Source organism: Cyanistes caeruleus, chromosome 1, assembly GCF_971803275.1.
Source record: "Cyanistes caeruleus chromosome 1, bCyaCae1.hap1.1, whole genome shotgun sequence".
In the NCBI taxonomy this organism is placed as follows: Eukaryota; Metazoa; Chordata; class Aves; order Passeriformes; family Paridae; genus Cyanistes; species Cyanistes caeruleus.
The window spans coordinates 25,553,779-25,578,197 of record NC_141701.1 but is presented as its reverse complement, the minus strand read 5'-3'; the positions used below and the strand labels follow the sequence as shown (position 1 = coordinate 25,578,197).

General features: G+C 37.2%; 1 protein-coding gene and 1 long non-coding RNA gene across 11 annotated transcripts in view; one reads left to right on the top strand and one right to left on the bottom strand.

The window, feature by feature from the left end:
* The first annotated feature begins 112 nt into the window (after positions 1–112).
* On the top strand, positions 113–16,506 carry LOC147655394 (uncharacterized). The gene is made up of 2 exons (XR_015285049.1): positions 113–783; positions 5,401–16,506. It is a non-coding gene; the product is annotated as an uncharacterized LOC147655394 (long non-coding RNA).
* PIP4P2 (phosphatidylinositol-4,5-bisphosphate 4-phosphatase 2) overlaps positions 15,740–24,419 on the bottom strand; it is a 41,454-nt gene continuing 32,774 nt past the window's right edge. For all 10 annotated transcript variants that reach the window (XM_086883074.1, XM_023920788.2, XM_086883051.1 and 7 more), the window contains 3 exons: positions 24,354–24,406; positions 18,456–18,546; positions 15,740–17,327 (listed from right to left, as the gene is read on the bottom strand). In XM_086883074.1, coding sequence (XP_086739200.1) covers positions 17,184–17,327; positions 18,456–18,546; positions 24,354–24,406 — 288 coding nt within the window. In that variant the 3' untranslated portion in view covers positions 15,740–17,183. The remainder of the gene's footprint in view (positions 17,328–18,455; positions 18,547–24,353; positions 24,407–24,419) is intronic.

Below are 24,419 nucleotides of genomic sequence, written 5' to 3'. Positions count from 1 at the left end.
GTGCCGGGCCGGGCCGTTCAACGTCGCGCCGCGGGGCGGTCACGGCCGGGGCTGCGCCGCCGCTTCCCTTCGCTCCCAGCCGCTTCCCTTCGCTCCCCACCCGCTTCCCTTCGCTCCCCACCCCTTCACGCACCTCCTTGGGATTCAGGGAAGCGGGGTACACCTGATAGTTGTCCTACGAGGCCTTGCCAAGGCGCACGAGAAGCGAGATGAGGTGCCCAGCTTCCTCTGGGGTTAGACCTGAGGGGGACTGGAAATAGATAAAGGTGGTGTCCTCGTTTGTCCCGCAAAGGGAGTCATATACCTTACAGGTACAGGTGTACCTTACAGGGCCTTACAGTGGAAATTGGGAGAAATACGAGAGTTTTGAACACAACTCTGAGGCCTCTTCAGCTAACCTCATCCAAAAAGAAAAGTGCAATTCACAGGCCTTGGAAAGCTGTCAGTGAATTGGAATAGTGCCCTCACCGATCTGCCCCATGGCACTGGGCAGGAGGGACCAGAGAACGGCCTCTGGCTTCTCAGTTATGGAAGTGACAGCATCCTGTATGGTTTGGAAATTCAGATTTTTTTTATCATTTTTTTTCACACAACATGTTATTGACAGTAACAATGAACTCACCCTGCTAACTCCCAGTGGAGCACACTAAACTTCCCTGATGTTAGACTTCACCTTACTTAAGTATATAGTATTAACTGAAAGTCCTTAATTTTTTTGCTGGTATATTTAACATATATATTTCCTATCAACTACTAAGAACTCCAGAAGTTCAGAATAGGAAGGTAACATCAAGTAGATAATCACATAAATAACAAGTAATTAATTATTAATATCCAGTGCTAAGATTTATAGTTCTGGCTAGTTTGTAAAGACTGTTTTATTGTTTCCATCAAGCATATTGGCTCTGCTGTGCTGCAGTCTCTGAATTTTACTAACTTAGGTATTCAGAAATGAATACTGTCCCTGAAATAGTGGCTATTATAAACAGATGCCAGCTCCTCAGTCTTCTCTCCTGACACATCATCTTCCAGTTGGTTTCCTGACCTGTTCACGCATGATGTGCTATCAGCCTTCTCTTTGCAGACACCATTGCAGCACATCTTCATACTCACTAACCCATTTGCTGCTGATTTAAAGTAATTTCTCCCAAGTGAATTAGTTTATACTCAGACATGTCCTGTTTCTTCTGACCCATCATCCATTCTCACAAGATTGTCATGTAAAACAGTTGCTCTCCTATTATCAACCATTCCCTTAGCTACATAAGAACTAATTATAAATTATTAATCTGTAAGTGGCCATAAATATTAAATGTCTCTGGCTGTTACTCCAGAACTGTTACTGATGGGAAAGTCAATGGGGCAACTAAAATAAAGATACGGTTTTTCATGGGGCTGTTGTGCTTTTTGAAAGAGGCATGTCAGGTGGTGCACACACAAAATCAACACTACCCTTCTTAACATATTGAAATGGTATCATGTACAGATATAGAAGTACTCTTACAGTATTATTTTTGCATATTTAAATATGCTAAGGATGAACTAAACAGTAAAAGGCCTCATGTGTGTTTTTCATAAGGGCTGCTGGGTTATAAGGAGAAGGAGCAGGAACAAAAATATAGGGAAAAAAAAAAGGAGTGTGCCAGGTATTTTGAAAGCTTGTTGCTGCTGGGCCTGCTGGGAAAATGGGAATATTAGGGCTGGTAATGGCTGTTTTGCAAGGCGCTGCCCATCCCAGCAGGAATAGTTGTCACCTCACACGCTGTTGGCAATGCCTGGCCTAAGGAGCGCTGGACTGCAGCCACTGCACAGACCCCAGCAACCTGCTCTCCTAAGCGAATTCACTGTGCCTAGAGAGAATTCTGGCTGTGGGAAATGAAAACACAAAGTAGAAAAAACACTAGCTTGTCAGTTGTCTCCCAGATTGTCTGGTGCTGACAATTACACTACTGAAAATTTCTATTTAATTTTGTTGGTGTTGTTTATCTTCTTACATTAAATGATGATAATCTAATGTTCTCTAAAATACCTGATATATACAGTAATTAATTTGAAGGGCCAATGACAGGTCTAGCCAAGAAAGACTTACTGAATGTTACAAAATATAAATTTTAAAGGTTTGTGTTGCTGTGTGAACAAAATGCTTATGTGTAGGGAAAAAAAACACCCCAAACCCAACTGGTTTTTCTATTGGTGAACTAATCAGGGAAATTTTATTTTTTTTTTAACGTAGTGATTGTGCTCCTAAAGGCTGTGGATTGCAGAAAGTGACAGTCACTCTTGCTCTCTGTACTAGATATGGCTCAGGAAAGCAGAAAACATTTGTTAAAGACAGTATCAGTACTGCACGTGTAAAAACGAGCAATTGCACATCTAAATGAGCGTGTAATTGTAATTGCACGTGATTTTAGGTTTGTAGTGGATGGCACTTAACAGCAAAGTAATGGCTTTGTACTGAAATGAAAGGACTCTTGGGTCAGCCTGAGGGCAGACTTGTAGCTGCAAGTTTAAAAAGCCATTTTCAGTGTAATTTAATACTCAGTTGTGCAGCCAAATGTAATCAGTCTATTTGCATATGTAATTGTGATTTATTTAGCAGTGCTTTTTTGTGAGACTTTTTTTTCTTAAAGCTGCTTTCAAAATAATTTCCTCTGAAAGCAAAAATAAAAAACCAAACAAACCCTCCCCCCAAACCATTATTTCCAATGCTGTGTGCTTTATTAAGTTAGTTAACAGAACAAACACCAAGAGATGAGTATGTATATGTAAATATATATATGCACAGACAGAATTATTGTGGTTTTACTTTTGTGAAGTGGTTACTTTCAGCTAAACTAGTGACTTGCCCTGTTGAGGCAGCCCAGGGAAAGAACACAAAAACTCTTTTAGCCCCTGACTGTTCCTGAAATTGAGCTACTTAATATATTGAGGTTCAACTTTCAACAGAGTTGAGAAGTCAGAATATTAATCATGAGTATTAATCTAGTTCTTTTTGACTATAGAAACTGTTGAATGAAAAGTGGGAAGTTATTGATGAATTTTGTGCTACTATGTGTAACTAGAGGAATGTTTATGATCAGCATATAGTACTATATAAAATAATACACCAAATTTATTTTCTTCACATGCAAAAATTCTCTCAAGTCTGTCAACTGTCACACTTCTCAAATTAGGATTCTGTATTTTCCTTTAAAATTAATTTTCTGGTAACATTCATTTTAACAGATTCTCAGTATTTTTCTTTAAATTTCTGATTCCTGTAAATGTGGAGAAAAAAACTCAACAACATGGGTCAAAAGCACTGTGCAAGTACCAAAAACTCCCTAAATGACAGACAAAATTATTTTATAAATAAAATATATATCAAAACTAAACATTTGTTATTTTGGTGGAGGTCTGCCTTGTTCATCTCTGTCACTAAGGGTGGCAGTACTGAATTGCAGAGTAAATTACTGCACTTGAACTGAAGGTGCTTTCAGCATGCACTGAATATTCTCAGTAACTGCAGACACTCAACATGTGTTTCAACCAACCTTACCTTGTAGGCTCTGAAACACCAGCTGCATGTCCTGCTACTTGAAAGGGATCCCAGAAGCCAGAGGCAGGAGGATTAAAAGGCAGAAAGGCCCATGAAACCTGTAGGCTGTGCTGTGTCATGGAGTAGCTGGGCAGCAGAGTGTGCACTTATTGCCAGGACCTGCAATGCACCTTTATCAGTGTTGCCCTTCTGTTTTGATACACCAAAAGGGTGTCTCTGTTGAAGAATTAGACTGTGGAGAGCACAGCTCAGATGCAGAGCTTGAGTTTGCTATGTGATTTCATTGGAGAGTGGAAAAAGATGCCATGGGACAGTTGATGCATAGAGAAGGAAAACTGATAGACTGCAGCTAATAGCTTGATGAACTTACTTCATATATAAAGGAGGCTATTAACAAGTATCAATTTTTTATTTTTTTTTTTTTTTATTAACAAAAGAATAAGGTAAAGAAGTTAGGAAAGATTTGTGGTTCTGCTTAGAATCAATCAATAAAAATTCATCTGTTATTATTCATGACAAAGTCTTATAATCTATAAATCTATAATCTACCACATACACTTAGTAGCAGATAGATGAAACAAAAGACAAAAAAAACCCACACACATGCAGTTCTCTTGTGTGGTTTTAGCTATTCACAGGGAAAGAGACTCTTTAATAACTAATAATATTCCTATACCAGTTCATTTTGCTTTGGGAGAGCTGAAATTCTGAAATCACAGCTTAATAAATTAATAAATTTAGTGAAATTAATAAATTTAGTGAAAGTTCTGCACTTTTTTCCTGGGCCAGGACTTCACCTGTTATTTGCATAGATTCCTTTTCTTTGAATTCTTACACCAGATGCATATATCATAGCTGAATTACAAGACCTTTATATATGCTGGAGTTAGTCCCTGAATCTGAAAAAAAATCTTCAAGAGAAATCAGGTCATGCTTCAGTGCAATGAAGAATTCTGCTTTCCAGTATTTCAGTCATGGGAGTTTGGTTTAGTTTTTAGGCTGAGATTGTTGTCATAGCTTTTAATACCACAAGTACATATAGAGTCTTATTACTAAGACATTGCTACCTTTAGATTCAGACTTAATCAGCATGATTCAGCAAATGGCACCAAAACCTATACTGATAAATAAAAATGCAGTAGAATGTGGACAGAATAGTCAGGAGCATAACAGAAAAGAAAAAATAAAAAAAAAAGACCAAAGTTTGGTATGTGACATAAGGAAACATATGTTAACTGTGCAAAAGAGTAGTGATTATAAAAAATGCACACATTAAAACTATGCATTCATGATTCTTTGGACTGAGATAATTGTTTGCATCATAGCTGTGACATGGTCATCAAAATTGTTGACAATTTTAGTTTACACGCCAAATAAGGAATACAATTTCAAGTTAATACAACTGTTGTGTGTTCAGATGTATGTATATACACGAGATTAAGAATGACCTAATTGAAAATCAATCCTTCATAAATTAATCCATTTTTATGCTCACTGGGAAATAAAATTTGCTTTTTCACCTTGAAATATAGCGTAAAATTACTAAATGCACATTGCTACCTATTGGAATTGAATAATTATGACCTCATTTAGCTTTTGCTAGATGTGAGGTTGGCTGATTTACAAGGGATTAGAATAAAGTTCCTTACTTATATTGCTATTTAAATTATTTATTTACATAAGGAAGATTAATGTCTCCATAGCTTTTGAGTTAGTACCTGTCTTACATCTGTTCACTATTCTTCTATGCAGTGAATATCTAGTATACTGCCTGCAAAGATGAACTAATAAGACAGCAGCTAGTCTAATTTCAGTGTGCAATTGATCTTTCTGCATTATGAAATACGTTGTCTCTATTTCAGAAGAGGCAGGGGATGAACCTCAGTCTTGTCCTAAAACAGAGTTTCAAGCATACACCTACCCACTGCACAGAGATAATCTGGGCTGTGTGTGCTGTTGAAGACAGTGAGAATGTAAGAAAGAACAAAATTTTGTGCTTCACTTCACTGTGTGGAACTGTGATCTCTTCCCATGTGAACCTGCATGAGAGAACCAAGATAGTGCGTGGAAGCAATCTGAGAACTAGCAGTTCAGAGGAGTGCAGAACAAAGGCTAGCAGGTTTTGTCTGTCTGCTTAGCAGCTGCTTTTTCTCTGCCAGAAATAGCAGTTTCATAGACACAGGGAAGTAACTCCTGCCTGTGCAGGGACTCCTTGTGATAGAAACTAATTGCCAGAAGCAGGAGAGCTCTGGCAAGAGAACACTTGCACTGGGGTGCACTAAGGGAAAATGCGCACATTGTGTGCCTCAGCTTGGCATTGCCTACTGCAGATCATCCTGCTAAAAGAAGCCAGAAACTGCACAGTTTATGCTCCAATGCACCCATCGTTTACTTACTCTCAGCTATCTAGAAGCTTGCCACTTCATTGTGGCAGTAGACCCATCAAAATTTGGCTCTCTGGTATCTCAGGACAGCAGGTTGTTCTGGCCAAGAAGATGCTTTTTCCTCATCCAAATGCTCTTGATCATTTACTGTATGTCTCTTAAACATAAAGGCAGGGGAAAAGCAAAGGTCACCAAGAAGTAAATGAGAAGAAGGAACAGCATCAAGTCAGAAACAAAATAATTGTTGCTGTCATTAACCAAACATAGAAATAATTAGAAACACCCTAGCACATGAACAAAAACACACACATGGAAGCAAAAGCAGTATCTAAAAATTCCATTTTGGAACTGAAGCCCTATAACTACCCCAGGAAGAAAAATTCATTTGATTTTCTGAATATGCAACAGATTCTGTAAAATAACTGAAAAAAAAGTAATCCACTGCTTGTAAAATGAAGAGTTGAAGTCTTTGAGGGTTGTGAGAATAAGCACACATCATGATCCCCTAACTGGCAAAACATAAAGGATTTTAACTTCACCTTATTAAAAATAAAAAAGAAATGTCAAAAAAAATCAGATCAAGTTCTCATTTCTGTATAGGAAATACTGTTTGTTGGTTAGTCTGTGAGCATAAGCTTGCAGACATTTGGCCCCACAAGGCAGTTACAGGTGTTCCCTTGTTTTAATTAATAAGTCTTACTTTCTAGAGCTTTAGAAGTATTACATTAATAATATGTTTTGGTCCGGAACAAATTTATACCACTACATCATATCTATCTATTTTTTATTATTCTACCACAGCATATATTAGAAGTTTTTTTTAAAATGTATTTTTATGGAGCTTTAATCTGGATTAGGTGTTTATCATATGAGTGTAGTGAAAACAATGTGCAAAAAAATTGTCTGCTTGTATAAACTATGTAAATAAGAAGACATTTTCCCTCCAAGTTTGTAAATATAAAAACCCTATTTTTAAACAAGTATTTCACTTTCCATGCTTTTAACTGCCACTGCAAATCATACCCAGCATTTATGAAAAAACTACTTTTCTGGAGTAATCTATTTAATAACACTTTAATTGCAGTTTAATCAACAAGTTTAACCTATTTTGAGATTTATTTTGTTTTTAATCCAAAGGTTTTAATTAAACACAAGAGCATTTAGGAGGTTGAGTTCTCGAGAGAGTCTTCTCAGACATTTTTCGGAGAAGTCTTATCACTAGGGTATCAGTTTCCATCAGGAATCATGTGAACTGCTGTGACCCTTTCCACCTGTTCCCACCTTCTCCACTCAGGGAAGTTAAACAGGACTGTCAGTATCCCACTGAACATTAGGCATGTGCTGCCCTGGATCAGGAATTCGTTCCATCTTACCTCACCTCTGGAAAGTGACTTCAGGGACTCCACAGTGGTATCCGTGTCTCTCTCAGCAATACCATTTTTTGCAGGAGAAGTAATCCAAACTTCATGTCCTGAATCCAAGCAGTTAGCATTGTTGAAAGTACATTATGTAGTTGTACTAAACAGAAAATGTTCTATCACTCTAGTCAGAGTGTCAGAAAAAGAAATGGTTATATTCACTGAAGCATATATTTCTCACCAATTTAGAAAATACTGTAGACTTAAAGAATGACAGAGATTCCATAAATAATAATGGAATAGGAAACTTAGGGTTCAGTCAGCTCACATAAATATCTCATTAAATCAACTCACGCCAAGGCTTTCCTTCAAGCCAAGATTAGGATCTGCTGTTACTTGAAAATTCCATTCAAGTTTTCCAGCTCAGCCAGCCTGTGAGCTTACAAGTGTGAGACCAAAAGCAGTTAATCCTAGTAGGGAACTAAATTACATTTCACAAATACAAACACTGGGATTGTAAAATTTATTGTTACCTTCTTTCTCTGCCCACTCTCAGAAATCAGATCAGTATTAGCAACACTTAATGCTGTATTAAAGTACAGAAGCTGCTGTGGGCATAAAAAGATTCTTCACTGTGTGATGGTAATACTGTCCTGCTCCTGTCAGTGTAGCCAGGGCTGGCTGAGACAGCCAGGCTGCTTCTCTGCAGTAGAGAAGGGCAGTCTCCCACCCCAGCAGTGCCTCACTGCCTGTGCGTGACAAAAATTGCTGTCCTCATGTGCAGCCATGCATCAGAGTGAGCTCTCCACACTCCTGACTTGCTCTATTTTCTTATGCTAAAGCATGGGAAAAGTCAATAGCTTTCGAGCTTTCACTTTGGATTTCTAAAAACAAACAAATAAATACTTCCTTTTTTTCAATCCAATTGTACTGATTTTTTTAGTTTTAAATGAAATTGAAACAGAAGGGCTGCAGAGTAGTTTTGTTCTGAATTAATGACATTAGCTTAAAATCACTATATTTAACAGGTTTTGTTTTCTGCATTCTACTTTAAAACAAAGATGAAGAAAAAAGGTTTATTCTCACTAATATTACTTTTTTAAACTGGAAAAAAGCATTCTTGTTAAGCTTTCTACTACAAATTTAATACCAGATCTATATAGTATCTTATGACTTTGCCAGTTCTGCCTTTGTAAAATAAATTATAGTATGTTTGAACATAGGGGTCTTACTATCAAAAACAGCCACTACAGTATGTTTTCCAAATTTGGAAAGAAAACCACATTTTTAAGGTTGTGTCTTCTTTTTACTGTTAACAGACAGAAAAGGTGTTACCTGCTGCAAGACTCCCAGTCCATGGAGTCCATTCCCTCTGATACTGGTGACAGGACATTTTAAACAAAACTGGAAATGGACTAGAAACACAGATCCAAATGATTTTTCAGGAAACCTACAACCTCTGTCCTGTTCAGCAATATGCAAATGAGGCTACTTTAGTGTTTTTCTAATCAGAATAAATCTTGTGAATTGGGGGTAAATTTGGTTGTCCTGTTAGTACTGTATAGGACAGTAGCTTACAATGACCAGTGCCCCATCAGCCTTTCTGGGGATGTCAGAGAGCTGACTGCAAACCAGCTTAGAAAGAGATTAATGCATAAAAATTATGAGAAGCTTTTGTGTGTGTCTGTGCACCTGTATGAGAGCCAGATCTTGACGGAAAATCTAAGCCATTTTGTAGCAGGCTGTAATTTGGTTTTTTTTATGCTGTGCATGCATTTTAAACCTTTCCTCTTAGCTCCGTTAGCTCCCTAGTGGCCAGTTAAGACAATCTAAATACAGCATTAAATACAGCAGCCTTGTAAGTGACATTTACTCATTTATCATTTAAAACCTACAAAAAATAAGATTGCCCTTGTAGTTCTTGTTTCAGCCCTCAAAAGGTGACGATTTAACTCCACAGTTTATATGGGCTCTTTCTTCCTGGAACACAGAGGCTGTCCCTGGGTGCTGTCAAGCGCAGGACATTTCTGCCAGGTCCCTCAGCCACACAGGACAGCGCTGATGGAGGGAACTCGTGGAGTGTATGCTCAATCACAAAGAGGAAAGCTTTGTTGCTCTTCCATGACCTGATAAAAGGTAGACTGAAAGCAGATAGCACCGGTGTCAAAGACCAGAAGACCAACTAATATCCCAGGTTCTCTCCATCCTCATCCAATTGCTGCAAAGTCATGTGGATAATGATCCATGGACAATGGAGTACTACAAGCATCTTTGCAAGGGTGCTGCAATCCTTCATGGACTAGATACTGTGGCAAGAGGCATACCACACACACACACACAAAGAAATGTAGCAGTCTGCATAAAGGTTGGTTTAAGCAGAATTTAGTGTAATTAATAAATTATTAGGTGTTTCTTCCTCATTTTTCAGTGTGATTTCCTCTGTTTCAATTCCTTGGTTTGATTCTCTTGGGTTGTGTTTTCTGCTTCAGTTTTCCATCACTCAGTATTCTCCTCCATGCTCCTTCTTCATCTTGACACTCCATTACTATATTTTCCTCCTTCATGTTGCCCAATTGCAAATAAAATAGCCTGCAGTACTGGGGGAGGTAGTCCTTTCTTCTTTTAGATATGATAGAAGTACTAGTACAGGGTTAAATACTTCTGAAAATCATGTATAACTAGGCCAAAAGAATGCTTGGTATTCAGGATAGTTTAGCAAGCTAAAATGTTTATAGTAATGGAGAGCAGTATTTGGAGTTTCTAAGATACCTACAGATAAGATTCATACATGTTCCTACAAGCTTGGGCCATGCTCTAATGAAGCAATATCGATAAGGTTGTTATAGTGATTGGTGATGAGTATTACAGCTGAAATTGTATAAATATGTGCACTTTGGACAAAGACAATGGAGCTAGATTTGGGTTGCTGATACCCCTGGTTCCCATGCACCTTAATAAAAGCACCTGCATATAATCGTTCTGTGATTATGTGTGTTCTCGAACGCTAACAGAAGGAGGAATTAGAGGAAAGCCGTGTCTATTTCCTGGACCTCGAGAATGAAAGCACCAGCTTAACCACTTCAGAGGAAAGAGATACCCAGTAGAAAACAGATATTCTGAAGATTTTAGCTGACTAGTTCTAACAAATATCTACTGAGAGCACGCAGGGGAGATTTCTCCCGAGTCTTGTAACTTGGCCATATTTCAGATCAATTTGCAGGAGAGTTAGAAACGCCAACTGATCCTACCAAACTGCTCCAAAGCAGGGAGCAGGAGTAGCTGGAATTGTATGGAGCTACGTGGTTTTATTTAAGCATGAACAGTATTTTCCTGTTCTCATTCCTCACAAAACAGTACTGTTTGAACTGAAACTGCACAGAAAATATACACATAACTTTTGGGATGGAAAATTTTGATCTAAAATATTAATATTTGACACAGTAAGCATCAAAGCAAAATAAGAGACAATTAAAGCTCAGAGAATGGAAACATTAGGCAAGTTAAATATTTTTTAAAGCACACTTTCTAGTTCATTGAACTGCCCATAAAAATAAAAATAATGTGCATTTATGTTAAAAGAAATTTACTGTTTTCTTACTCCTAAATAAGAAAGGTACACAAACTATAAATAGCACTATAGACTTTTTTAGCCCTCTTCCACACTGATTATAGTGAGCTGACTAATTTTTGATGGAAGGACAAAACCCAAAAACCAGAGAATGCCAGTCTGTCAGACTCAGATTTCTCATGGAAAACTCCTTGAGTGACTGCATTTTCAATGAAACACAGCCTGAAAACTCTTGTGAAAACCTGCATGCTATCTGCTGGTTGATCTGGTGGCTGTTTGGGGCTCCTTGCTATGCAGCCTGCTCAGGGCATAGGGCTCCAAGCTTGAAGAACTTTTTGGGAGATGTGTTACACCTTTCAAATTACTGTTGAACAGAAATTCTGTATTAAAGATTCATGTCTTCAAGGTATTCTGTGTTTTATCTCTCTGATATAGTAAGAAATTATGTTCAGTGTGTTGTTAAAGCATTCCTTAAAAAGGCAGGAATTTGGTATACTTCACAAGTTTAACTTGAGAAACTGGCAGGTACAACACAGAGTGGTATCCATTATAGATATAAAATTTAAAAATAGGTGAAGAAAAATATCATAATCACATTTACAAAAGTAAAGACCCAATCTGCACCAATAACACTACACAGACAATAACATAAAAATAAAATTCTCTACCTATTTCCCATCTAGGCAACTTTACTAATTTTTTTAACAAATTGAAAGCATGACAAGAAAGACATTATACATGAGAGACTTTGTTAATGGACAACAAAAATTTAAAGATTGCTTTGGAAATACTAAAAATTGACTCTGATCTTTCTGTGAGGGTAATATGCTGTATGCCATTCAGCCTGTCAACAAATTTTTTCTAACCTGATTTAACTCAAATCAGTCCTGAAATTCCATCAGCCAAATCATTTTTCCTAGGAAATATTGCAAAGAAAACCCCAAACCCAGCATGCCCTTAGAGGTGTTTTCTAACGTCAGTCTCTTAGTCCCTTCTCCAGTTGTTTGGGGTGGCTTTAGACATTAAACAGTGCATGTGAATCTAAGGTGGAATTATAACCATATAATTAGAAATTTATATAAATGCATGCAAAAGAGCTCCTATTAAATTTATTTTGAAATAAATGGTTGTTTCTCCATTACATGGTATGCTGTCATTGGATAAAATGTTAATAAGCAACTGTCTTTATGACCCTATGCACCTCATCCAGCTTTATCTTTTATCTACTGCTTCTAAGTGTTCCCTGATCCACTTGATTATCATTTTACTAAGTTATTGCAATGGCATACAGCTTGTCATCTGGATTAATTTCCAATCCATGGTCGTACCTGTTACTTTTGTCCACAAGATTTAGCTGAACACACTTCTTTCTTTTTTTTCTATTAAAAAGAACCATAAAATCCACTATACAGGTCCAGATCCAAGACTGTTATGGTCATGCCCCCTCTTTTTCCCCAGAAGCAGCCAACATGAATGCCTACAAATGAATATTAAAGCAGATACAGGAATACCTCCCTGTTAGGTTCCCCCAGATTCCACTGAAGTGTAACATGATGAGTTGCTAGGTAATCAAGCTAACAAGTAGCTTTATTGTTCTAAAATAAAAACCCTTTTGTGGTTAAAGCTGTAGGAAACTGAGCCTCGATATTCTTTTTTTGTTGGTGCAAATATCCATAACAAAAATCTTGCAAATAACTTAAGTCGGATTAAGTTCCTCTCTCCCCTTTCCTTCTTCATCCAGCCTTTGCTCCTTCACCTTCATGCAATCTGCTGCAGGTAAACAGTACCAATAAAATCATGGAAAGAAAACTGAATTAAGGAGGCACTTGCAAAGTTTTTTTCAACGAAGGTACTTCCCTTCAGCAATGTGCACAGTGCAGTTGCTCATATTCCTCCAGTAAAACTCTACTGCTGAGTCCTGGGATAGGGATAGGCACAGTTGGAAGGCTGAGGAATGGGGACAATTTAATCTGGCTACTGAGACAAATATGGTTTGTAACTACCCTGTAAAGAGACTAACTTCTCATATGACAGGGGATTTAATACCATGAGAGTCCAGCTTTGAAATACTACATCTTATTCTAAATATTATGGTTACAATATTCTATTTCAAGTAATTTAGTGATACTTGTTTCCCCAACACTGATCTATTTTTCCACAAGATTTTTTGAAAGGGAAAACTTAGTCCATGGCACTGTTAACCCAAATCACACAGGAAATTAAGTAGGAAAACAGGATGCATTAATACAACGTAGTTACTCAACTTGCTCTCAGTTTTTAACAGGTGGCATTATAATAAAGAAACAGCATACTAACTGTCTTAGTTTGAAAAGACAGGCAGGAGCCTCCCTTGAAATGGAAAATGTAAACCCCCTCCCCTCAAATGGAATAGGAATAACAGTTCTTTACTGGTATGTATAAATTTAAAAAAAAACCCACAAAAACAACTATAACTTAATAGGAAAATTACAATAAAATGCAGTAGTACAAAAAATACTGACAGAGTCAGAATACAGCCTGACACCCTGTTGGTCAGGGTGTTGGCAGCAGTCTGATTAAATGGTGGCTGCAGTCCTGGAGTGACAGATGTGGTTCTGTTGAAGCAGTGATCCTGTAGAAGGGTGTAGTTTTCCTCTGAAGGTTCAGTGGTGTAGATGGGTCCTGTCTCTCCTCTGGGAATCCAGTGGAGAAGGGCTGACTGCAGTGTTCTCTATCCCAGATTATATCCAGGTAGGAATGATTGGTTCCTCCCCTTGGGTGGAGCATCTCACAATGGGATGATGTGATTTTATCAGTCATGCAGTGAGACTCAATGGCCCATTAACAGAAGATATGCTCCGAGCTGAGATCAGAAGCCAATTTTATTGAGTATACAAGATGTTTACATAGAGTTTTACTTGTATGGCACTTATATAGGGTTCTATTTTTGGTAACAATTTCCAATTGGGTACACATTTTTCATAACGTCACTTCAGCTGGTAACATCACAGAGTTTCACATGTTTCTTGGTCACTCTCTGCCCAGGGAGCACTTATCCATGTCTACCTCTCCCATGGTTTCTGCTTGATCAGGCCTAAGATATTAGGCCCCTTTATCAGTTCTCTTGTACTCTGTTTTATTCCCCATAAGTATCTCCAAGAAGCTGGTATACATGGATTGCCACATCTTCCCAGTTTGCTAATCACTATATTTGAATAATTTTACTGATGTGTTTCTCAAGCTTGCTTAGAAGAACATTTCCAAGATATTTTTAGTGTGTACTTCATTTAGTGTGGAACTTCTGCTGTTGGAAAAGGCAGTGAGACAGATCTAACAGGACAAATCAACTTGCAGCTACTCACCTATTTATTATTCAAGTCCTAAAGTTAGTTACAGAGATTTTCTAACCCTTCATCATATGAAGCTGCTGCCCTGGCATACCCTCTGTTCATAAAGACACACACTGAAAGACAACATCCATTTCTCAGCAATAACCACTAATGAGTCCACAGCTGCTCCAGCATCTTCTCCAAGCACTTCATGCTGAATTTCTTATCAGGCTGATTTGAAAGATTTAGCTCTTTTCAACATGCTACTTGTGACAAAGATCTCCCAATAACCTAATTTTCAGAAACACTACACTCTTAAACTCTTAAGACAACATATCAACATGTATGGTGGGTACAAAAAAAAAAAAAAAAAAAAAAAAACAGTAAAATTTTATTCATCAGTAGGTTTATAATTAAAAAATTAAACACAGTTTAAGGTGTGAAGTGTTTCCTAGTCAAAGTCACAGTTTGTATAAATGCTCTGGTGGAAAGGAGTGGAAGGAGAGCAAAGGAGGGGGGAACTAAAACCTCAGAGTGCAGAAGTCCTTAATTCTGAATCTGACTAACTCCTTCCTATACCTAACACAGAAATAATATCTTGAGGAAAAGACTACTGAAAGTCAAGAAAAACAATGAGTGATTATAAAACCTGCAAGTTGTTCTAGAGGTCTGTATGCACAGGACTGGATTTTTTTTTTTTAATTTAAAGTTCAGAGAAGTTTATTGGATTGATATGTAGGTCAGCACAGAACATCACAACTGCCTATAAACACTTCACAAATGGCAACATCCGTTTGAGCTCCTCAATGTCCCATCAGATTCCACCATTGGATTTCTTAGTTGGTGAAAATATCACAATTCTATTTACCCAGCAGTGGTTGAAATGTAATGACATTTTATAGAAAGAACTATACAAAAGTGTTTTATTTTGCAAAAGGAAGTAGTAGCAAACATTGTGCTAGTACCCTGATATGGAAAAATTAAGTTACTTTGTCCATGTATTATCCTTTCTGCTGAAAAAGGTTGAGAACAAAAAGAAGAAACGCAAGACAAGAAATAAAGTACAGCTTAACACAGGAGAAAAGTAAAAATTCCTTTGATTCATTAAAATAACATTATACCCAGCCCCCTCCAACTCCCACTGCCACCCCCACTGAAGTTACAAAAGCAGTGGATGATTTTCTGTATAGCCCCAGGCTACTTTATTTCACAGTGTGGAGTGCAGGCAATATTTTGAAACACAAAGTACCAGGAAAGAGTATTCATGGGTTCAAATGCGAGTACAACAAACCTCAACAGTGAAGGGATGTAAAAAGCACTAGAAAAAGAAGGAAGCATATTAGTCCATCAATAATTTGACCCAAGAAAATAGAATCCCAATAGTAGTCCCTAATTTATGTCCTCATTCTTCCTAAAATATTAAGATAATTACAATTTCTTACTGCTCTTTTGTATTCCTGAGGCTGCCATTTGGCAAACATGCAGAGCTCACCTTTGGTGTGCAATACCTTCGTGGTTCCTGTATCATACTAGGAAATTTGTCCACTTACGCATTTTTACATACATATAAATAACAAAATACATTTAAGTTTGAATAATAATCTTTATTTATTAGTTTATTTGTAAAAGGTACATTGTAATCCTGAGCTACTGCTTTTATACATTTAGCATCATACAAAGACAGATCATTTACAGTTCGATCATTTACATTTATTGTGCTCCAAAATCCTTATCCGAATATCATTTTGACTTAGCAGGAACATAGATAATTTAAATTACATGTATCCCTGAAACATCCATATTAATTTACCCATCTGACCCCATTATCTAAATTACTACAGTTGTCTAAATCACTCAGGACATTCCTTCTGAATTTAGCAAAAACTTGTTTAAAATTATAAAGATGGGCAGTGCAAGAACTGGTCCCTCAATCCTTTGTGAATACATCATTTGAAAAAACTTTCTGTTTCCGTATTCTCTTAGCAAGTCAGTGCTAAATTGACTAGATGTACTTTGATGGAATGGTCCAAGTAATAGTTTACTCATTTCCTTATTACAGCAGTTAATGAGAATTTACAGTGTCTCCCTTTGCAGTGACCAGTGTCATAACTCTCCCAAGCAGGGAAAATCCGATGTGATCAGAGGAAAGTAAGAGGCAACCCATCACCGTCTTATTGTCATCTACATGACGCTGAAGTATTACAAACCAAGTCATGAAATGCTTCCCTTAGACCCTGTAAAGGAACTTGTACGAATAACCAGAGTTAAGTTCCATAATCCGAGCATGGCTTTTAGGATTTGCCAGTTAAAAAAAAAAATAAAATAAAAAACAAACTAAAACAACCCAAAACCTCAGTCCCAGGATCCTTGAGGAGAAAGCATTTATCCTAACTGAAATCAAACCCCGGATAAATGGGAATTTAATTGGACTACCAAAATAGTATCTCTCTACCTGAAAAGTCTCCAAGCATACAGTGTTTACAAATGTCTCTCTAGCAACAGTGTCAGTCTTTTAAACACACACAACTTTCATTTCCTGAATAAGGTCACTATGATCTTAGGCAAAAGATGCAGTAAAGCAGTTCAAGCATAATGCTTATTGCTTAGGTTTTAAAGCAAGCCACTTGAATATAATTCTAGTTAAAATGTTAGGTACAAATGTGAAGCTACTGTAGAAACACTTATAAACACTCTTGCTTTTGAATTCTTACCGATCATCTAGAAAAATGGCAGACGGATTTTAACAAAGGAAATGTAAAACTTAATACTGTCTGTTGAAATAAAATTCAACGCCTATAAAGACAGAGTTATGAACATGTAAACACAGCTTTAGTATTCAGAGCTAGGGAATCTAGCAGCAAAACAAACTATTTGCATATTATGTAGTGCAATGAACATTTGTTCTTAGAGACCCCCAGTCTTTAAACTACCTTGAACAGAATGGAATCCTTATAGGAAAGGTTTTAAAAGTGTCCAAGATGTAATATCCAGAACTACTAGATGTTCATCTATAACCTAACAATTTCTCTATGCAAAACTGTGCTCTGGATAGCTGACTTTAATGGCTCCCCAGTAGCAGGCTCGAATGAGGCAGATTAAACCTAAGAGATAAGCAACAGCCCAAGAAACATATGTTGCGTGAAATCGCCTGGCGAAATCTTGTGTACCAACCTAAAAAGAGAAAACAGTAGTGTCAAACATACAGCACTATCTGTTCTTCAGGGAAGAGCAAGTTATATTAAGGAGAAACGCTTCAGCACCTTTTCAACTCTGGTATGGGTAAATTGTGTATTTTATTAGCTTTATTTTACATAACCATAGGATAATTGAGCTTGAAAGGGTGATCAGGATACATCTACTGCAAGCTCCCCATTCAAACTAGGGTCAACCCCAAGGTCAGACCAAGCTGTTCATGGTTTTAACCCAGCTAAGTCCCAAATAACTACAAGGATGGAGGCTACACAAGGTTCTGGACAAACCTCATGGAAAAATGTTTTCACATAATTTTCCAATTCAGCAGGGTCATTAAAAAAAAGGAAAATAAATTTGTCTCACTGTTGTTATTTCTGGCTTTGTTTCTATTATGAAACCTGGAAAATCCTTCATAACTTATTTAAGCTCACAAATAATTATTCAATTTAAAACAGAAGTTAAAGGCAAAATGAGAATTACATGTATGAATTCACTGGAGGTGAATTCACATGAACTTTTCTGAGATTGCCAGGTAGAAAGTTGGCTCTGGTAACCTGTATGAGATACTGGTAAGCTGGATAGCTTTCCAAGCAACAACAGAGTGAGCCTTTTAATTTGTAAATAGTTTATCAACTGGTTTTACTTTTTCCAGCTTGTAAAAATTACAAAGACACACACATATTTTAGTGCTTGGAATCCCATTCACCTCTGTTGCAGGGGAACTTATATTTCTGGCTAGACAGCAACATGTATTTCTGGAAACTGGGAAGTTTTGAGAGCTCTAGCAAGAGCAAGATGTTCCAATATTTCTACAGTGAACTGAACCATTTTTCATAAAACTTAAGTTTTTAGAGATGAAGAGTAAAATTTAACATGAGAAAAAAGATTATCACAGTGCCAGAATACCTTTTTTAAAAAAAATAAAATAATTTTTCTGGCTTACTCAGATGATTAAGTCCACTGTTTTGATAGAAATGACAAAAACCACACCAATTTAGGAAGTTTTACTCAAATGCTGGGAAAAGAAGAGCTGGTCAACTAAGAGAACTGTTCTGAACACACACACCCCTGCACACAGTTGCAAATTTATCATGGGACATCACTCACAGTTAATCCAACGCCAATGAAGATGCATATCATTCCAATTGTGATATACGCACAGCAGCGCCTCCGTGGCAGTGCACTTCCAACAGAAGAACTGTCAGAAAATAAATGGTATTGTAAATTAAAAGCAAACAAAAAATCCCAAACCCAACCAACCAAGTAAGAACCACCACAAAAACCAGCACTAATATCAACAGTAACTGGTCAGTCTCAGTGGGGGGATGGAAAGAGAGTACATATACACCATCTTGAGTTTATAGAAGTTGTAAGCAAAGTCTACAGTTACATTACAAAGTACCTGTACAGAGTTCACATTTTTATTTTAGAGGGGAAGCATTGGTGATTATCTAGTACCTAAAAATCTAGATGCTTACAAGAAAGGAAATGGTGCCACACCCACAGTTTGAGTGTGTCTACCTTCTGTACCCATAGTGCACCCCAATAAATTGTCTTGGATAGCCTTTGGGTGGCAAAACTCAAGTTTGCTTGTCAGCTTCCATGCTGGTTTCAAGACACACTTCAGACTTTCCGTACATTAGCATATGGCTTCAATACTTCACTGCATCTAAGTAACTGAAAATAACTTCTACCACCCCTACATGTCATTAATAACAACCTTCTCTATCCATTTCTTGGATACTCAATACTGTTCAGTGACTAAACTGCTCTGAAGATAAATACAGATCATTTTAGTCACAGACATGTAATTTTTTTCCATGTTCAACATCTCCAAATACTGAAATTCTTTAGGCCATTAAGTCAACTTGAAGAGCATGACAAATTCTTCTTACTTTGCAATTTTTTTCAGAGTTCTACCACAATTTATATGAGCTGCACAAATCACTTCTGACAACCAAGGTAAATAAATCCTCTGGAAGTTCTGTCACTCATCATCTAGCCTATGAACTCCAGGAGAGACGGGTCTGTCTCTAACTGCTGTGTCAAGCTAGTACATTGCTTCATTCAAACAGAATATAAAATGCAATTAAAACATTATATTATTTACTACAGGTTGAAAAAAAATATTCTAGAACCTCAGCATTGCTTAGGAAATTCATCTTGATTCACACATTTGCAATCACATACAGCTTACTACTGAGGAAAACAGGAACATGAATTAAGTCAATTGAAACAGTTGAAAGGACTAGAGAAGCAGAAGTGGTTTTATAAAACATTTATTATCTATCTTAGAGGTGTTTTGAAGCATCCTGAAGCATGTTATCATTAGCTAAGTACTTCATCCCATTCTGGGAGATCAAGACACCTTTGGAAATAGTGTAACACTTTTACTCATCTCATGATAGTTCAACCTATTCAAGATAAATGCAGACCAGAAAAAAGCACTGCTAAACAATTGAAGAAAGACACGCATCATATGACTGACCAAATTTCTGGCTCTGGTTAATTAACCACATAGCAAGGATCTTATGCTTAGCATGTGACTAAAATTTTTTAAGCATTTGTCTTAGAAAGCCTTCAAATAGATTGCTTTAAGCGGCTTTACTTCAACGTTATTTCTTTACAAGGAATTTCTGAAATGCTCCAAGAGAAAAAAAAACAAAAACAAACACCACCACAGTCCTCAAGTTAACACACTGAGCTTCATCTTTCAAGGCAGGAGTTGAATAAAGTGACTACTCACAAGCCATTTTCAGAGGAACTGGAAAGTCATATATAGTGAAATGGGACACTGGAGGGTGCCATTGGAGGGTAGGAGAATTCCCAGTTGGGCAAATAATGGTATCTTACCCTCTCACACACCTCCACACACTCCCTCAAACGCCACTCTACTGCCATTCTAGAAAAGGGGGATGTTTTTCAATTCCAGGTTACATGAGTTAAAAATAATAAAACCAAACAGTACTTTTATAAAAGGCGAAAAGGGAAGAGACTGAGTTTTCCAAACTGACCTTAGGTTCCCTCCTTTGCAGGATTTTGTGGCTATGTACTCAAAGTTAATTCTATCACAGAGCTGGATACCATAAAATAAGCTAGTAAAAATGTCATGTTCAATACACCTAAAACATACAGGATATTTACTGTGCTGTGTATTGCACACAGAGACAAAGTTCTTTCTGGGAAAGAGACTTTTACTTTCAGAGCTGACTTACAGTCTTGGTTTTGTAATCATAATATTGCAGGTGCTGTGTATATTTTGCATCCATGTTTCTCATGTCTTCTCCTATCCAGTAAAAAAGGCTGGGGGAGAAACCATCAATTCAAATACCACAAAAGGGAAACGTAAAGAATGTCTCAGTTTAGCTGCTTTTCTCTTTCCACAGAAAGCAATGATTAAATAAAGATATTAAAATTACACAGTCACCTACCAGACCCAGGAGTCCAAATAAATCATTCATTTTTCACCTTCCAACAGTGATGTTAGCCACTGGCCCTCTCTACATAGTGAGGCTTCCTCTACCCACCCCAAATTACACATAAAACCCACAAACTAACTTAGAATAAAGAAAGTTGAAACTATATCCCAAAAACCTATCAACTGTGAGAAATTTGACAAGCACATCCGGTAATATTAAAAATGGGATCAAAAGAACTTTTTCATATCACAGAAGCATCCAATTAGTTCCATTGTGAGAATATGAGGGAACTCTCTACAGGGCTAGCAGTTCCTTCTTTCTGAGCTGCTGCTGAGGAAGCAAAGGCACCTGCCAGAACTCTGGGCAGCAGACATTAAAGATGCAAAATTCAATATTGAATCAGGGAGTAATTACAAGAGGGGAAAACTGCCATGTGGGACAAAGGCTATAAAAGAAGTAGCACAGGAAGGAAGGCTGGGTCTGTTGTGCTCCAAATAATAGGAATTATGACCAGGATTTCAAACATGCTTTTAAGAAGAAAATTCAAGTGCCAATATTTTGAAGCTGAATGGCACTGCTGAAATAAGCCTTCACAGCAGTTGATGTGGTTCCAACATCTCTCTCTTTCCTAGAAGTCCTTTATGGGGCTAAGTTGTTATAAATTCATTAGGGTTCATAGTCTTGGCAGACCTTAACAAGTAAGAGAGATAGGTTCTACAGAAAAAAAATAGATTTGACATTCTGAAATAATAACTTGTACCATTCGATTCTCCTTCTAGAAACTGAATTAATGGACTGAATTTTCTAGATGATTTAATATACATCTTGAGAAAGAGAACAGCAAACAAAAAACCAGTTCCTGCTTCTTCATCATTAAACAAGAAAAATACCGGAAGCTTTCCCTGGATGTCTCACTCTTGGAAAACAAGCTGATAAACATCTGGTATTTAAAAATACAGAAGAACACTATATCAGCAAAAAGAAACAGTCTCCTCCCCATTCCCAGGTGTCACTATAAAATAAAACTGTATCATGACAATTTCCTCATTAGCTACATTTATTTTCCCAATGCAAGTAAGGGCCCGTGTCAGGAACAGCCATTACCCATCAGTAAGGCTTCTGCAAACACCTTACCTATACTGACATGACAGGTTTATAGTCCACTTCCAAGGAGATTTGGTCATTTACCAAATAAGATTTTATTCTCTACAGCACAATTTATGCTTATTTACAATTTATTTCCTACATTTACAAAGTTAAATTACAAGACAAGGCAAGTGTGTCACAAAAAAATTGTATCACAATGGTAGCACATAGATGGGATTAAAAACAGACAAGATCCTATTTCCCCCTACATTCAGATATGAGAGGTTCCTTTGTTTGGGTACTATGAAGCATGATGGCTTTATTTCTCCCTGAACACTGTTTCATTATTAACTTTTTCATGTAATAACTTCTGATCTCCCCTGCAGTTTTAGAAGACATTCTTAATATAAAGGTCTAGTATCCATCAACCAGATAAAGGTCACAAACAATATATTTGCAGAGATTCATTGCACTTTTAAAAACATTTGAAACAAAATTATGAATCTAAAAGGGTCAGCCTATGTCTCCTTGAAAAACTTAATGTTGCAGTGACTCACGGTGCCTTTTTGCCTTAGTCTACACTATCCCTTTTTCAGTGCAATCATCAACTTGTTCAACAGATGGAATGAACAGTTCTACATCTACTACTCAGCTACTAATGAAAGAAGTTTTGCATTCATAAGATGAAACCCTACATTCCCTTCTAGCTACTTGGCTATGATGATCTCTGACAAAGACCTAACAGAAAGCAGGTCACCACTGTTATTTATTCCATGATCGTGACTCAAAGCTCTGTCTCACCTATGCTGTGCCCTAAATCCATGTATCAGAAATGTTTATGCTGCTGCAAGTGCAGAACGCCCAACCATCACATCTCAAATGAGGGAAAGCACCAAACAACTCATTCAAAGCTAAATTTTGCATCCTCAGCCCAAGGACAGACGTGCCCACTTGTTAAAATTTGTTTTGCATTCTGCAATTCAGTTGCCACGCAAGCTGTAATTATCACAAATTGCACTGCAGAGAGGCTCCCACTTTCCTACATACAGATAGCATGCTTTGCACTTTATGGAGGAAAATACTATGAAAACCTTTGAGTTTGGCTGGGATTTAAAACAGAAGCAACATTAATCAACAGAAGACAGACCAAAAGATCACATGCTGTGAGTTTGGACTGTTGCTTGGGGCGTGGTTTATTTTGCTGCTATTATTAGGGTTGGGTTTTTTTGTTTGGTTGGTTTTTACTGTGTGTTTTGGTCTAAAAGGTTAAACAACAAATAACACTGACCTAAGGAGAGTCAAGAAAAAAGCCAAGGTCAGCTAACAAGGATGACATAAAATATAATACATAATTGCAATTAGTTTTAAAATCAACCAAAGAGCAAAACTCCAACCCCTCCTCAAGGACTGAAGAGACTTAATGTGTCAGTACAAACACCCCTGCAAAGCAGCATCCCATCAAGACTGAGTTTATTTAACCTAAGCAAATTAGAACACATTCACAACTCCACACTGGGTCAGTCACACCCCTGAGGTTCAACACAGCACTAGATTGACTTCTCTATCAAATATTCCGATAAAAAGACTTCAGTCAGTATCGAAGGCCAGGCCATGCCCACACCTACAGTACATTTATCCTCAGCTTTCTCCTTCCTAAGGGACCTGCTGGTTTTCCTACAGCATGCAACACAGCTGAGGTTCTCCATTCCCAGTGGAAAACACATTTGCTCCTTTAACTGGAAGTCACACTTGCTTGTCAAAGGAAGACAAATATTTAAATAAATGAGCAGAACATGAAGGTCTCTGAAGTAATATTTGTGTCTTATTTCACACCCTGTGGCTGAGATCCCACACAAATTTAAAGTATGTTACTAGTGCAACAATTCAAATGAAGAATTCCAGACAAGAAAGGACAAACAAATACTCAAAAAGAGAGGCCCAAAAAAACCCAAAACAAACAAAAAAAAGCTTACAGTCGCTTGTATTCTAATTTTTTGTGTTCTTCTTGAAGTAATAACAAATGAATAGATAAGTTATTCCACAGTAATTCATAAACATTAAACAAGCTATTGCATTAATTGTGTTTATAGTGTAAGTAAACCCTCTTTCAAATTAAGATTCTTTCCTTTCCTCCCCATACAATAGTGATTCAAGTTCTACCTTTAAAGATGACAACTTATTTTTACTATGAAGAGGCAAAATTTCAAGGACATAAAATGGTAATTTCAACAACCCATTCCTGTTTATTGTTAGCAGCTTATTTTTGCCCCTATCAATTTAATCAGAGCATTTTCATAAATGCAGGTGGATTTGTCAAAGCTACTGATTTCTGCATAATGAATGGAGAATTCACGTGCACACAATATCTGCTTTAGCCTTGAAGTTCAGATGAGCACAGCAAAATAATCAGCACAGCTGACACATTTTACTCCAAAGACTTACAGAAGAAACACTGGCTACTTCACAGTAATTTACATAACCTTGCTTTCAGAGAACTTACATTTTTTTGCAGTGTGGGCACTTTGCTAGCGTGTTAAACCTCAGTTCCATCCACTGTAAAAAGAAA